The sequence below is a fragment of the Canis lupus genome, chromosome 1 (assembly GCF_011100685.1).
Source record: "Canis lupus familiaris isolate Mischka breed German Shepherd chromosome 1, alternate assembly UU_Cfam_GSD_1.0, whole genome shotgun sequence".
NCBI classification, from domain to species: domain Eukaryota; kingdom Metazoa; phylum Chordata; class Mammalia; order Carnivora; family Canidae; genus Canis; species Canis lupus.
This window is the reverse complement of record NC_049222.1, coordinates 85,756,798-85,773,725: the sequence shown is the minus strand read 5'-3', so window position 1 is coordinate 85,773,725 and position 16,928 is coordinate 85,756,798. Positions and strand designations below refer to the sequence as shown.

Below are 16,928 nucleotides of genomic sequence, written 5' to 3'. Positions count from 1 at the left end.
TGTAGAAGCTCATTTTATAGCACTGAGATTTTCTTATTTTATAAGAGTTTTAGGCAATTAGACAGTTGAAAAAGTTAGGGAGTTTTGGCAGCTTTCGTGTCTGTCAGACACTTTCTTGGTGTTTTTATTCATTAAATTCCAACATAAGATTGTTATAATCATGTTACTGTCTTGAATGATTTACTCTCTTTTATTAAAATGGGTAGCAGAGTGAGGAAAAACAGAAAAAAAAAAAAAAGGTGGTTTAGATGATCATTTGAATGAGCTTAATCTCACAGAGGATCACTAATGACCACCAGAAGCAATTTTTCTGTTCATCCAGTCATTCCGCAAACATAAATTGAATGTGAGATGCTAGGAATACAAAGATAACTAATATATTTTCCCTGCCCAAGGGACCTTTTGGTTTAATTGGCTGTGCAAATGAACAATTGCCAAACAATGTGAGGATCTCAAGCTAAGAGATACATGGCCCAGGCACATGGAGGCATTAGGGAGGGAGGGTTCAGTGTTACACTTTACTAGAGTTCAGTTTCCTAGAGATCTGAGAGGACCTAGTAAGCAATAACTCTGTTTTCCATCTGAGTTGTGAATAATTTGTTTGAAAGGAGTGGCAGATGGACACCAGAACTTCACATTCTTTACTTCCGGCAGGCCAAATTGGAGCACTAATCTGAGACTCTGACAAATGGCCTTGCTAATATGGGATTCCACAATAGTCCATCTAACCTGGGAAAGCTTTTCCCTACAGGAAGGAAGTCATATTTGGGCTAGGCAAGTACAGCTAGTTCATTCCAAAAATATTAATTGGAGAAGTCACTATACTTACCCTGGGATAGAGTCAGTAGAGGGACAGTGGGGTCCTGGGGAGTGTATCGTGTACTGGAGCTCTGTACCCCTGAAGGAAATGACCATTTCCCTGTAACAAGTGGTTCTGGTCTAGAGGTCAGTAAAGGCTTTACAGAGGTAGTTTGAACAGGTTTTAAAGGAAAAGTAGAAATAAACTAGGCTCTGAAATGGGGAAGATAGCGGGGAACAGCATCCCAAATAGTGGAACCCGCATGCACAAAGGCATGGAGGCAGGAAATGGTCTCATGCACTCAATACCCATGAGTGATTGAGCAAAGCTGGTATTTAGGGAGAAAGTTGCATATTTACAGATCAGTGTGTCATACAAAAAAGGTATCTAATCAAGGAGGACAGTCTCGTTCATTATGCTAAGGAGTCAGACTTTATGGGCAGTGGGGAGCACAGAGTTTTGAAGTAGGATGGAAATGTGGTCAGTTACCCTTTAGAAGATTCTTTGTGAATCTTGTGAGTACTGAATGGGACTTAGTCGAACATAGAATAAGATGGAGGAAGAGAAGCCTGTGAATGGCAGTGGTGTACAGAGAAGAGATCAGTGTCACACATGATCATGAGGCAGAAACTACAGGACTAAGCTAGTAACTGCATGTGACTTAGGGGTGAAAATGGAAGGATAATGGAATATCCAGGTTTCTGACTGAAGTGACAGATGGGTTAGGAGATAGAAGGAAGAAGCAGGTTTGGGGGAACCTCTTGAGCAAAAGGGTTCTGTGGGATATCCAATCAAATAAGATGTGTATCAGGCACTGGGCCTCTATCTAGAATTCCCAGCATTAGTGCTAGTTGTGGACCACGGCACAGAGAAGACAAATGGAAATGCTCTTTACAGAAGTCAGTGTAGTTTAAAATGTAGAGTTGCATAATGAAAAGAACTCAGTCATGGGATTTAGACAGACCTGAGTCTGAGTCCTGCCACATAGTCCCTGTGAGATACTAGACAACCATTCTGAGCCTCTTAATTGTCATGTGTCAAATAATAGAATTAACGCCTAACTAGCAGGCTGGCATTAAAGATAAACGAGGTTGTGTGTGTAAAGCACTAGCACAATGCCTGGCACATGGTAGATGTTTAATAAGCACTTCATTCCTTAAATGCCTATTCAGGATACCTAACTCAAATGCTCATTTCTTGGAGGGACAAGAAAAGGAGAGAGCCCTGACAGAGAGAGCACAGTATCCACAAGCCAGAAAGGGGTATGGGGCACCAACCATGGCAGCTCTCTAGAAAGAAGGCAGAAGAACAAGGGTGCTGATCTATGGATAGGCACGAAAAGCAACTGTCCTCTCACAGCTTCTTGAGGGCCAGAGCTCATGGACTTCCGTCCTGGAGACAGGTAGTTAATTCCATCTATTGGAAACTAGAAGTTCTGCTAAAGCTCAGCCCAGCTTCCTCTTTGTAATCTCCATGCTCCCTAGCTAAGAGGGTAGAGCGTCAGTTTTACATCTCCAGATCTGGGTTGTAGCAAAAGGAAAGGAAACTCAGAGGTGAGTGAAAAGCATGAGGCTGAAGCTTAATGAGTCTGGGCAGAGAGAAAGAAGGTGGCCAGAGCAGGATCTCAGCAGGTACACCGAGGTACCAGCCTGGCTGGTGTCCTTTGAAGTCAGTTGAGGTTTGCAATGGGTGTTGTTAGCCTTCTCACTCCTTGATTCTGTCCACTTTATCAGATATTAGGTGATGCCATGTTCTATCTTTCACTCATACTTGCAACTTTAACACTAAAGTATAAATGACTGGTACCCGTACAGAGAAAGGTAGGAACATACCCCATGCTGTGGCACCACTATCCCTTACATATGCTCAGTAGGCATAGTCAGAAATTATGTCTTCCTTTCCACCAGTTTTGACTTCAAGATTTTTTTTTTTTTTTTTTTGTACGAAATAGTGCTTTGGTGGTTACTACAAACTGAAAAGTGTTGTTAAGGACGCTGAAACTCATTTACCATCCCGGGGATGGAATGTTGTGTTTTGCAGTAACTATTTATTTGTAGTTATGATAAACACCAAAGGGATGGAGGTCTAATATAATTTCAGGTGACAAATACTTACGAAGATGATATTTTTCATAAGAACCTTTTAAGGGCCCTCTGCCATCCAGTATCTTACTCCATCTATGCGTAGTGCTTGGCAAATAGTAAATTCTCAATAAAAGTTAGTGAGATAAACAAATATATGAGTTGATTTCTAGCGACATCATCAAAACATTCTCTTTCTTGGGGAAATGTGTCGATGACTATGAGCTAGATGAGCTACAGCACTCAAACAGAAATTAGAATCTTAATAGACGATGCGCAAGGATGGAACTCAGAGCTGAATGGGAATGTTTCATGCTCATTTGAAACTTGGCTCTGACTGTGGCTTCTCTGTCACAGATTTTGGGGTGGGAGAGTGCTCCCACAGGGAAAGCCATGGACGCTGACATAGAAACTGAATAGAACTTTGGCTAGGCTGGGAATCATTGCTATTGCAGTCACTTCCAGATGTCTACTGTTGGAGTTTTAAGGGAGAGGCAAAGATGCGTGGAATGTGGGGGCCCCCTAGGGTAAAAGGGGGAGTGACTGTTTAAAGTCACCCTTCAATATGCTGCTATGATGGATTGGATAAAGCTTTTTAAAATTGAGTTCTTCAGTAGTGCCTCTTTCATTTACATGCTTAACTGTACATGTAGGAATAGGCAAACTAAAGAAATCTTTGTGAAATAATCAGGATTCAAAAACAAAACAAAGAAAAACAAAACAAAACAAAACTGAACCTTACCCCTTTGGGTTGCCGTCTAATATTTATGAAGTGCCAGCCATTGAATGTACACACACCAGATAAGCCAGCTGGCACTGTAGCTATTGTGCTAACCTAACAAGCTCACCAGACGCTTTTTATCCATCTGCGTTCTCCTTTCATGTTGTTTTGGAGTTGTCTTTTAATCCCAGTACCGCCATTATGAACTAGAAAATGATGTCAAGTTGTAATGTTGAAGTACATGGAGATGAGGCCCTTTGAAGTCTTCAGAAGGGGTGTTCAGGTCCTTCTCAAGAGGCCCTGGCATCACCATGGTTCAATCCAGGGGAGTATGTCAGAGAAGGCCCCGCTGGATTGGTAGGGTTTCTTGTTTCTTTGTTTTACTGGGAGGGTATGGCATTAGCATGATACAAAGGGTGGAAGGCAAAGCTTCAGGAGAAGTAGTAGAGCACAGCAGTTAAGAAGTATATGGATTTGAATCAGACAGACTCAGTTCAAGTTCAGACTGTCACTTGCTAGCTATGTGAGTGTACACAAGTTACTTAACCTCTTTAAAGATTGGTTTCTTCATCTGCAAAGTAGGAATAGGGCCATTGAGTCTTTGCTCAATGGGGGAGTCATGGTAGATACACCTCCTACTTTGTTCAACCAGGTTGTGAGCTAACCAGAAACAAGACAAAGCATTAGGCAGATGGAGGTCAACATATCACCTTTATTATTTATTGTTATAAATAATAACCATTATTTATTATTGTTAAAGCCAATATTAAAGAATGTGGCACCTTTCTATGGGCAAGTGAGCTTCACAGCCAGAACTTTCTACACAGCAGCCCAAGACCAGGACAGCGTTCCCTCCTCCAGGGGTAGGGCACAATGTGTGCTGTCTCAGGATGGGGAAGAGAGGTAGCTTGCACCATCCCCATTTTTTTCTCCATGCTCTATTATAGGATTAGTTTTTTCTCCCTGGGGACAGCATAAGGAAGTGGGGAGAAGCTGGGGTGTTACATTTATGAATCTACTCTTCATGGAAGACAATACTAAGAGTGGAAGAAAACTCATTGCTCCTAACAGGAGCAATTTCACAGGATCTGTGTAAGGATTCTGAAATGAGGGAACATGTTTAGCAAATGCTAGATGCTCAACAAAATTTATTGATTGATGTTGCTACAACCATTGTCACAAAGCATTGGGATAGAGGCATGGAAATGAGGTGAGCATTGTTTGCAGGGAAAAATGGAGGTGTTCAGAAAATGATATGTGTTGTACTTAGGGAGAAAAAATGAACACTTTAGGATATCTTTAAACCAGACAAGAGGAAAATGCTTGTACTTAACTACGCTCTGTTGTTGTTGCTCTGAGATGGGAAGGCCAGTCGGAAATCTCAGGACAGAGTAGAGGAGATTGGACTTAAAATGGCCGAGAAGAAAGCAAAGCCCTTAACTGATAAATGTGAAACAAGATGTCATTGAACTGGGTGCAGGAGATCGTACCAATTATCACTCTCCTGGGATGATTTCTGGGTTTTGGGCAGGTGACCAATCCCTCTCTATGTGCTTTCTTTCTTCTTTTTAAAGATTTTGTTTATTTATTCATGAGAGACACACAGAGAGAGGCAGAGACACAGGCAGAGCTCTGGAGAAGCAGGCTCCCTACGGGGATCCTGATATGGGCCTCGATCCCAGGACCCCAGGATCATGACCTGAGCCAAAGGCAGACACTCAGCCACTGAGCCACCCAGGTGCCCCTCTATGTGGTTTCTTATTTGGGGCATGAGATCGGTCCACATGCTTTCTTTCCCCAGTCTGAGGTTTCTACTAGTTCTTTAGCCCCATATTTGGGTAGGATTGCTTTCTTCTTGAGCTGAAAATATGCAAAGCCAGGTGCAGTGCAGGGAAGCCCTTCAGTTTTTGCCTACATCCCTCTCATTCCATCCAGACCCTATTCAAAGCTCATGAGCTCTTCTGAGATTTTTCTGGATACTTTTTTCCCTGCTAATTCTTACACAGTATTAAAACATAAACTTGCTGCAAATTTCAAAAGCAATAATTACTCCAGATCTTTACTGGCCTCTGTTTTGAGCTAGGCATGATCTCTGTTTAAGGCAATTTTCTAAATTGCTTACCTTAAGTTTTCCTCTGGGAATTAGCATCCAGGGGATTTTTTTTCCTCTTCTTCTTCCACCCTGCCTCCCCACTTCTTCTGCTTTCTTTAGCTGTGGGCCTTAAAGTCTCCGGCTGTGTATAAATGATGCTAAAAGTAGCCAACTGGACTTTCTAAGATTCAAGGGTGACTCACTTGATCTCCAGAGGAGGCCTCACATTGGCAAGTTATTACTGTCTCATTTCATAAAACATAGTAATTTCAAGTTATTGCCAGAAAGACAAAATCAGAGGGAAGCTGGGGAAGTGGATATGTAGTAATACAGAAACATACTTCAAAACTGAACATGAAAAACAGTGAATTTGAGAAGAGAGAGATGAAGACCATGATAAAAGAAAGATCATCAGAATATGCCAATGTTCTGAGTGTAAAGAGGGTTACTCAGGTGCCTTTGGGGAGTTGGTGATTCTAATTATCTGGCATATAATTTTAAGGAAAGAGCATGTAATCACATGCATAAACATGCTTGCTGTGGGAGGATGCTCTAATAGTCTTGACATGTCCAAGGTTGTGCAGATTGGTTCCCATAATATCTCACCTGCTTTTCACCTTTGCGCTCTGTGAGCTGAGACAGGCCTCTATTGTTCCAGGGGAAGTAATCTGACTGTGGCTCGGGGGATGGGAAGTTGAAAACTGCCATATTTTGAGGAAGCACATTTCAGCCCTTCCCCAAATGTTAAGCAAGCTTTTAAAATTATAAATCTAATGACACCATGAAGTATGTTTTGATGTTTCCATCAATGGGCACTTCATGGTAATGTCTCCACAGTGGAGCAAGCCTGTATTTGGTTGAAAATTTGGCCAGTTCAGAAGTCCCCGAGTTTTGGATAAACCGAGAGGTTGCCCAATTAAAGTGGCAGCTGAAACATTTGCTCTACGAAGCAAAAATGATGGGACTCAACATTGAAGTGTGAAAATGAATGCCATTTTGTTGTTTCTCTTGAAAGTCAATCTTTTGAGTTACTCTTCCTAGCATCTGCTAAGTGGTTTTGTTGTTGGATTTTAGGGCTTGGCGCAATATTCCGTCCTCTTTTATGGCTATTACGACAATAAACGAACAATTGGATGGATGAATTTCAGGCTGCCACTCTCCTATTTTCTGGTGGGGATCATGTGCATTGGATACAGCTTTCTGGTGGTCCTTAAAGCGTAAGTCTCATTGGTCTCATGGGAACCAAGCAATGATTTCTGGAATTGAATGGAAGCATTCATTTACTGGACAATCATTTTTATTCTGTTTTATTCTGTTTTATATCTAGGGGGTACTGAGTCTGTAAGAGATAAAGTAGTTTTAATACTGACACTAATGTTAGACAATGACATTCCCCAAACAAAAGGGTTGAACACAAGCTCAGGCCTTTGGATCATCTCACAGGGTTGCACACCTACCCCGTGTGTAAGCAGATTTTGAAGATTCACCTTTTGAACTTCAAGGTATGAATCAGTGTTGCAAACAAGACAGGGAAACAAGCTGCTAGCCCCTCTCTTTGTGTGCAGAGAAGCTTGCAAGTTGTAGAATCAGCTCAATAGGCAGAGTCTGTTGTTCTCTGTCCATTAAAAAAAAAAAAGAGAGAGAGAGAATCAGAATAATCACTCAACCAAAAAAAAAAAATCAGCTGTGTAAGACAGCAAATATGAATGGCCACCGATGAAACCACCATGATCAACTGCAGAATTATGGTCTGTCTGGGAGAAATTTACTAGAGCATGGAGAATTTCATTGGGGAACTAATGAAGCTGCAGTAGATTTCCCTGCCTTCCCTGCCTGAAGTGTACGTGTGACACCCTGTTTAAAGATGACAGAAACCTGCATCTGGGGCCATGAGAAATCTCTGTCATCCATTACCCAATTCTCTGAGCTAGTGTTGAAATCTTAAGAGACATCTATCAATGTCCTGATCTTTTTATTTGACCATGAACAAGGTTAGCTTGCCCTTTGCTCCATCATAGGAAAGGACTAAGAGTCCAGGTCACCCCGAACAGGAGCTCTTTGGACCAATCTGTGACACAGTTTGTGCCTTGTCTCTGCCAAACGTAGTGGTTCTACCAGAGAATACTGTCATACTTACTTTTCACCTTTCAGGACTTGAAAAAAGCCTTGACATAGACCCACATCCACAATAATCATCTACCTGTCCAAATGTAGCTAGAGATCCTAAATATGAGGTATCTTGTCTACCTAGTAAAAGTACGACCACATTCCAAAATCTATGCTATTTCTGGTCTTTAAACCATTCTGATTTGGCAAAACTAAAATCAAGGCTGCCAGTTATGTTGCAGAGGTCTTCTGAGGGTTGTTTCTATCTCAGTCCATCAGTCAAGCACTATGATTTCCAGAATCATAGTTCACATACTTATTTATTTATTTAATACTTATTTATTGAGCAATTACTGTGGGCTAACTGGGGTACTATTTAGTGTCTGAGCATTTAACAATGAACAAAATAAAATCCTTGCCCTCGTGATGCTCAGTTGATGAAACAGTCTGTAACTAAGTACGAAACAGTGGTTGTGGCCAATATAGAATTAATATATATATATTTTCATAAAGATATATAATCCACATATTACATGTTATCTTTTGCAGCCAAATATTTGCTGCAGTTTATTATTTCTCAAGGATGTAATACATACTATTTAGTATAGCCCTTACTATAATTTTTTTGCTCTTGTATAGTGGGGTTATTCTGTGAGCTTCTAGAGAGTTGCTTTCTACCTTCCTTTCAACCCCCCTCCTCTTCCTGACTTTCATTTTAGCAGAGGCTACATTCCAGTGACCCTGTTGGCTGAGGATTTATGGAGGCACTTATTTGATTTATTAAAAACCTTCTCATGCATCCACAAAATGACCGAATAACCTCGGCTTGTTAACAGAGATGCAAACTTGGGGTCCAATGCAAGAGGTCGAGGCAAAGGCATGAATGCAACAATTGCTTTCTACAACTTCCCAACAAAGCAAATAATACTGAGGTTGCTTCTCATAGACACAGTGGTTCAAAACTATAGCCTCCTTGAAATAATCCATGGAACAAATCCAATGTCCATGGAACATTTAATAGATATCAGGGCTGCCTCTCAACAAAAATGTGGAATGGGCAGTTTGTCTTCGGGATCTTTCCTTACTCCTTTTAGCATTCCACTCTCCTTCATGTTGATTCTCACATGCTGGGTGTTCCCAATTTGTTTGCCCAGCTCATGCTCCCTTATCTGGGAGACTGTCTACAGTTACACAATTTGACCAGTGAAGCTCCATTCAAAACTTAAATCTGTCAAGCATCCATTTTTGCTTGAAATCATGCCCTTTGCTCAGTGACAGTGCAGAAATGGATGGTGGTGTATCAATCAAATAACCAATTTTCTCCCCTGGTTCAACCATTAGAAATCTTTGATTTCAACCCCTTCTAATCCACAAAAAGGCATTTTATGTGATTCAGCATATCTCATGAAGTCCTAACATGGGCACCAGAGTGAAATCAGATAGCCTAAACCCTTGGCCTACTCTGTGGTTAACTGCTGGGTAACTTCCAGTAAATCACTTCATAATGTTAACCCTTAGCTTCCCCATCTGTAAAAAGAGAATAATATTAACCACCTTGACCTTTTGCTCAGTTGTTGAGAAGGGGCAAATATAGTGATATACATAAACACCATTTCAAAGGGTAAAGGGATAGACTGATGTAAGGGAGAGTTATTTTGGGTTATTTTTCATAACCCATTAACCGTTTTAAAATATATAAACCTCTGTAAGGAGTAGAGCTAATAGCAGGAGACTTAGGCCACCGCAGAGATGCCTGCCAACCTATAATGTCAGTTTTATGTCATTGTGCTTCTTTCTTTTTTGGTTCCATATCACTATAATATTCAAAAAATCAAAATCTTATGGGATCATTTTATAATATGTGTCATAAGAAATTTTAATTTTGCTATTTATAGTGATAAGGAGAAAAGAAAGGAAGTGTAGTTAGTGGAATATGGATCTCTAACCACTGAAATAAACTGTTAAGTACTCCAAGCAAAAAGAAAGTGTATATATATATACACAAAATATGTATTTATATATATTTATTATATTATATTATTATATTTATTTATTATATTATTATATTTATTATATTATATATTATATTATATCATATTATATTTTTTATATATATATATTCAAAATATGTATTTTTATAGGACCTGTTTAATTGTTAAACTCATCAATGCTTCACGGTTTTTTAATCTTGAAAGGCCTGGAAAATGAGCAGCTTAAAAAAATTAACACAAAACCAAAATTTAGAGGTAAACTTTTGCTTTAAGAATAAACTGTTTGAAAATACATGCTTTCAGGATATTGCTTCTCCAATCTACCTATAATTGCAATATTTTGCCACTTCCTTTCCTTTTCTTTTTGTGTGTGGGGGGAGGAGCTGGCTTAAACTCCATGTTTTTACAGAATGACCAAAAATATCGGTGACGATGGGGGTGGTGATGACAACACGTTCAACTTCAGCTGGAAGGTATTCACCAGCTGGGACTATCTGATTGGCAATCCAGAAACAGCAGACAATAAATTCAATTCCATCACCATGAACTTTAAGGTAAAAATATCAACTTCAGGAACTGTGCCTTTGGGTTTCTAAGAGTGAAATGGGAGCCATTCCATATGGTTCAGCTAGCGAAATATCCTGACAATTAAAGGAAAGATGAACTCATCATTTCTGCCTACCGGGATCCGGGCAGGGTTCTGATTGAGATTGGAAAATATCTGATGACCCATGACAGCACCATTTCTTCTCTAAATTTGGTAATAAAAATAATGCCACTGGCTTGAAACAGGAGACCATTAGTAATCAGACTCAGGTAGTCTAAATAATAGAACAATGCTTACTAATTATTTACAGGAATAACCTAGCTCAATATTTAAAATGACTCTTAAGTATTATTTTGTAGCTTCAAAAAAAAAAAAAAAGAAAAGAAAAAAAAGCCATACCAGAAGAGAATTTAGAAAGAAGATTGTCCTAGTATTAGATCAATCAGAAGTTGTGAGAATACTCCTTCCTTCTCTCACTTGTTCTCACTTGCTGGTGACACCCTCCTGGCTTGTGGAGTTCCAGATATAGTGTACATTTTCATTCCTCATTCGATGTTTGCAAAAATATATTCTGAGTGGATGATACTTTTTTGTAGCTCAGATACATTTTTTTTTCTGTTTTGCTCGAGTACAGGAAGCTATCATAGAGGAAAGAGCAGCCCAAGTAGAAGAGAACGTGCACTTGATCAGATTCCTGAGGTTTCTTGCTAACTTCTTCGTGTTTCTAACACTTGGCGGGAGTGGATACCTCATCTTTTGGGCTGTGAAGCGATCCCAGGAATTTGCACAGCAAGACCCTGACACCCTTGGGTGGTGGGAAAAGAATGAAGTTCGTCTCTGCATGCTTTTTATGTGCTTAGAACCTGACTTTTGAAATTGTGTGGGTTATGCTTCTATGGCACAACATGAAATAAAACTACCTTCCCTACGCTGTCCTGTCGCACATTTTCCACTCTACTCTAGCCTTATTTCCAGATCTGTCTATTATCTGTTTTTCATTTTGTGGAACTCTAACTTTATGGAAAGTTAGAGTTGGAAGAGGTATTAGAACACATATATTCCAACCAGCATGTTTTACAGCTGTCGTTAATGAGCATTAGGAGAGAAGCTGATGTGTTCAGGTCACAGAATCATGGAGAAGAGTGAGTTGAAACCTCGGGATCTTGATTTCGAGGCCAATACTCCTTCCCTGACTCTATGTTTCTTTCTCTGGAGACTCTGCATCTATCACTGAAAGATCCAGTTGATGCCTGAATTCTTTGAAGCAGCAATGATAGAGTCCTTGGCTTCTATGTGTATCTCACTGGAGACATTCAGATTGCCTCCTCCACTTTCAGCAACTCTGGGACTCTCTCTGCTTCTCCCTAGCAGCCTTGCTGCACATTTTCCCCCTTCATCTCCCCTTGCCTTATTTCCTCTCCCACCAAGGGATATTCAAATGAAGAAGGCCTGCTCTTTGCCCAGAATTAAATCTGATTGTGATTTGTCTTCAAGATATGTGTCCATTTAGCAGCTCAGAGGAACGAGGTCAGATATTTAGAATGAGGAAATTTAGATATTTATAATAAGGAAATCATTATGTGTTGTTGCTAGGGCCTGTTCCCTTTCATAAAATGTTCTGGCATACATGTGGCATCATTTTCAACTAGGCATTTTCAAAGTATGTATAGATTTAGGCTGTGGGAAGTGTAGATTTCCCACACTGAAACTTCTGCAGAGCCTCGTAGACCAAAAAGATTAAGAAAATCCTTATAAGCATAGAATTTTCTAGAAGTATATTGGGCAAACTATAATATAACCTCTTTACAACAAAAGGCTCCAAACGGAAATGTTCTAGGTATTTCAGAAGTGGTAATACTGGAGATGAGAGACCATACATTTAAGAGATTATAACAGCACAGTCATTTTATGGAAACCTATATAAAGTCATTAGGTAGAGTGATTTCCTTTATTTAAAACAGAGGAGAACCTCAAAGCATTTATCAAGTTTGTTTTCAAAGTTTCTTCCTATAGTTGCGATAGTTGCTATTATAGACAAAATTATCCTGCCACTTTGGTCCGTGGTTCATAGCGATCATATTTTTGTGTGAGGGAGCCATAGTAAAGGGTAGGTAGTTGATCTTCATTAGGTAGAAGAATCATTTTATGTAAGAGTCTGTTTAATACCCATTTTAGGAGACTCTGAGTCCTAAAGGCCAACAAAGGTAATAATGGGGATTCATGAATAACTTTATACTTTTGATGAAACAAAATTTAAATTTACCTTATAAAAGATTGCACAGGATCTGCCAAGTTTTTACATTAGGCTGAAATTGTATCATGCTGATTTTATATTATGCCGGCTGATTTTCAGGCCATTTTGGTCATGTTCATATAATGTTCTTAGTAAAAATGGGAAAGACCATATTGACAATTATTTTCTCAATACATTCCAGAAGTTGTAATCATTCAAAACATGGAATCAAGAAATGACAATAGGAATGGCTTAGTGGTGACAGTTTGAACCAGATATTTAGGAAAGGCCCTTGCCAAGGCTACCCAAAATCTTTTTTAAGGAGGCCTTTTTCACCATCACACAAATAGTACATGCGCTGGATTCTTTTCCCTGATTTAATTTAGCTTAATATTATAGATATAAAGATGTCAGACAGGAGATAAAGACGCATATTTGCTACTTTTTGTATTTTTTCTCTCCGCTCTCCCTCAACACATTGACATAAAACAGTTCTTCATTCCTGGAACTTTCCTACCTTGGCCTTGATAATCATCCTTTGTCTACTTTTGTTTCTCTGAATGTCCTGTTTTCTTTGATAAACCCATTGTTTTGTTTTTCGTTTCTTGTTTTTTTTTTCCCCCTTAATTGGGTGTATTCCCCAGAATTAGGCCTGAGCCCATCTCGGGGCACTCATTTACTCCAACTGATTGAACCAGCCCATATGCTGGTAATTGTCAAATTTGTATTTCCAGTTTGGACCTCATTCTTCAAGCAGATAATTTTCCCTTTCCTTTGGAAATCTTGTTGCAAAGTGTATCACCATGTCGGAATCAGTTCCTATGTACAATAGTATGTGTTCTTTGAATAGAAAGTGATAGAAATTACCTCCCTTATTATACTAGGAAATAAATTGTTATTACTGACACATATAGAAGTTCATATACAAGCACACCTTGGGAATGGGAGTTGAATATTTTCTTTTGTTGTTTTATTAAAATCAAATTTTAAAAGTATGTGAGATACTCTTCTTTAGTCTTACAAAAGATCAAGGAAACCTAGCTGCAATCTTGCAAAATTCTGGAAGAAAGCAATTATTTTTCAGATACCATTAACTTAGTTAATACCTTGTATCTCCTTGTAGATGAACATGGTCATGTCCCTCCTGGGGATGTTCTGTCCAACACTTTTTGATTTATTTGCTGAATTGGAAGACTACCATCCCCTCATCGCTCTGAAATGGTTACTGGGACGCATTTTTGCTCTGCTTTTGGGCAACTTATATGTATTTATTCTTGCCTTGATGGATGAGATTAACAACAAGGTAAGTATTATATCTGGATTGTTCTTGGCATCCATGTGTTACATTCCCAGTCTCCAGGTTGCTAGAAATGCCTTTGAAATCTCTGATGTCTCCATCTTTGTTTCCATCACTTTGCATTCTAGATTGAAGAGGAAAAACTGGTAAAGGCCAATATTACCCTCTGGGAAGCCAACATGATCAAGGCCTATAATGCATCACTTACTGGAAATACCACAGGACCACCTTTTTTTGTGCATCCTGCAGATGTGCCTCGAGGACCCTGCTGGGAAACAATGGTGGGACAGGTAATATCACAGACAGAAGTGTACGGCAATTAATGGATTCAAAAAGAGTAGAATCAATGATTTCTTCCATACATGTGGCCTATTTTTTTTTTATTGCTTAATAAAAAAAATCCCTAAGATTTATTGAAGATTTACCAGGTGCTGGTTGTGAATTTCATATATATTATCTCATGTGGTCCTCATTCCATCTATTGAGGTAAGTACTACTTTTACACCTTTTTTACAATTGTGTTTAAAGAGAGGATATTTTTAAATGGTGTGAGGAGAGCTTTACCTTCTATTTGTGTTATAATAAAGCACCTAGATTTAGATACAGGCTCCAGTGAATATTTAAATGGAACTCCACCTATTATTACCAGTTTTCATTAAAAAAAAATAGGTTCTCAAAAAAAAAATAGGTTCTCTTGGGAGCACACACTAATACTAATTTCAACAATGTCAATTTTTGTCAAATAACTGTCCCTTAAGTGTTAAAGGAAATACTATTTTAAGTTAGTTGTTTTCATGATGATTATGTAAACGGCCCCAGTCCAAGACTACTGGTGTTTTACCAGAGAAAAGAGGCAATGTTTTGTATGGCTTTCTGCCCAACAAGGGGAACCAAATTAAGCAAAAACAATAGCAATAAACTATTTCATGTCTCCTATTTCCATCCATATACAAATTTTACTTTAGAAAACCTTTAATTTTATCTCATTAGAACTGACATTGCTAATGTGCATTTCATAAACTGATTTTGGACTTTGGTTCATTGATGATGAATAGATACTTTTAAATATGTCATCATGCATCTGCCTGCCTATTGGGCAATATAGTTCAGTTTCAGCAGAAATGTGGTACTGTGGAATTATTTGAATAATTTTTTGCTGTGTACTTATTTTTTGTAATCTAAAAGGAGAAATTGAAAGTATTAGTTTTGTAAAATGGATGTAACTTAAACAATTGTAGATATCATTAGATGCCCTTCTGCTCAATTAGATGCTCACCAGACTTAAGCCAATCAATTGTGATTTTAATTGTGGAAAAAGAATAAGAAAAATGTATGTGATGCTAGATACACATCATTGAAGACTGTGTCCAAAATGTGTGGTATGATTAAGGATTTTATTTCACTTTATTTTTAAGCTATCAGGGGTCAGATAAGCTCCTGTATTTCCAGTTACATATTATTAAATACTAAATTTTAAGACATGCACATTCCATACATGTTCATAGAACATACTATGTATGAAATAATAAATGAAATGAAAAGAAAAGAAATGAAATGATATGATATGATATGATATGATATGATATGATATGAAGGCTGCCTTTACTTAGGAGAGAGGTGTGCTGATACAAGGTGTGAGTAGATGGGGTAATGGCCCTTCAAAGATGTCCATGTCCTAATCCTTGGAATCTCTCTATGTTACCTTACATGGTAAAATGGTCTTTGCTGATGTGATTAAGTGAAGGGTTTTGGACAAGGAAAATTATCCTCAATTATGTGGATGGACATAATGAAATCACAAGTAGGGACAAAACAGTCAAAGTCAGAAAAACTAGCTGTGACAGTGGAATCAGTTTGGAGAGATATGCTTTTTAGATGGATAAGAAGGGGCTGTGAGCCCAGGAGTGCAGGCAACCTCCATAAGCTCGAAAAGGTGGGGACACAGATTCCTCCCTGATGCGTACACCTTAATTTTAGATTTCTGACCTCCAAAAGTATAAGAAAATAAATTCATGTTGTCTTAAGCCATGAAGTTTGTGGTAGTTGTTTTGGTTTTCGGGATTTTTTTAGATTTTATTTATTTTAGACAGAGAGAGCATGAGTATGAGCAGGGGAAGGAGCAGAAGAGAGAGGGAGAAGTAGACTCCCTGCTGATCAGGGAGCCTAATGCAGGACTCCATTCCAGGACCCTGAGATCATGACCTGAGCAGAAGGCAGATGCTTAACTGACTGAACCATCAGATGCCCTGTGGTAATTTGTTATAACAGCAACAGGAAATGAATACACCAGAGTACATAGTGTTCTTCTGGGTTTCAAGCATCCCTGAAGTGATGTCTGGTCATGGTGCTTTCCACAACTTATCACATCTAGGCTGCTCCTTGAGTCTTCAGCTTAACTTGAAAGAAATGAAAAATAGGGAAAAAAAGTTTTTTTTTTCAAAAATTCAAAAAAGTTTGAGATGTTCTCTTCTATATATCCTAGAATGCAGACTGGCAGGTGGGCTAAGAAATCTTCAACAATCTTGATAGAGCAGACTATAAAGAATAATATTGAGGCTGCTACTTCTGAGGAAAAGGAAGTGATTTATTAGATAAGAATGCCAATGCAATCCAGGAGGATAGTTATGTCTTGTCTCCAATTACGCAGAAGCTTCTGTGTTGGTCTGGTATATACAGATTTAAAATAAAAGGAAGGTCACTTATTTGATTCTTCTTGGGATTTTGCTGTTTGTCTTGTCCTTTAAAGAAAATCCCATCTTCAGTGCTTTTACTTGCTTCATCATCTTTCCTCACTGCCCCCCACCCCTGTCTGTTTCACCTTCCTTTCCCTGAAGGAGCATTCAATACTTGTGGGAAAGTCTGCAGGAGCTGGCCCAGAGGTGTGGTTTTGAACAGAATGTTGATGAGGGAGTTGTAGAGTCCATGGGGACGAAGTATCCTGAGTACTGGAAAGTCTGGTCTTTAAGAAATCAATATCTATATCCATCACCTAGAAACATTTCATTTAACCATTTAAACAAACAAAAAAACTGACTCCAGGAGTACATGTGTGGCTCAGTCA

General features: G+C 38.9%; 1 protein-coding gene across 2 annotated transcripts in view; it reads left to right on the top strand.

The window, feature by feature from the left end:
• The window catches only part of TMC1 (transmembrane channel like 1), a 94,991-nt gene that overhangs the window by 44,182 nt on the left and 33,881 nt on the right, over positions 1-16,928 (top strand). Inside the window, exons 7-11 of one of the 2 annotated variants that reach the window (XM_038525616.1) lie at positions 6,768-6,910; positions 10,200-10,344; positions 10,972-11,166; positions 13,694-13,873; positions 13,996-14,157. In XM_038525616.1, coding sequence (XP_038381544.1) covers positions 6,768-6,910; positions 10,200-10,344; positions 10,972-11,166; positions 13,694-13,873; positions 13,996-14,157 — 825 coding nt within the window. The remainder of the gene's footprint in view (positions 1-6,767; positions 6,911-10,199; positions 10,345-10,971; positions 11,167-13,693; positions 13,874-13,995; positions 14,158-16,928) is intronic. The other variant, XM_038525617.1, reaches the window with a different exon arrangement.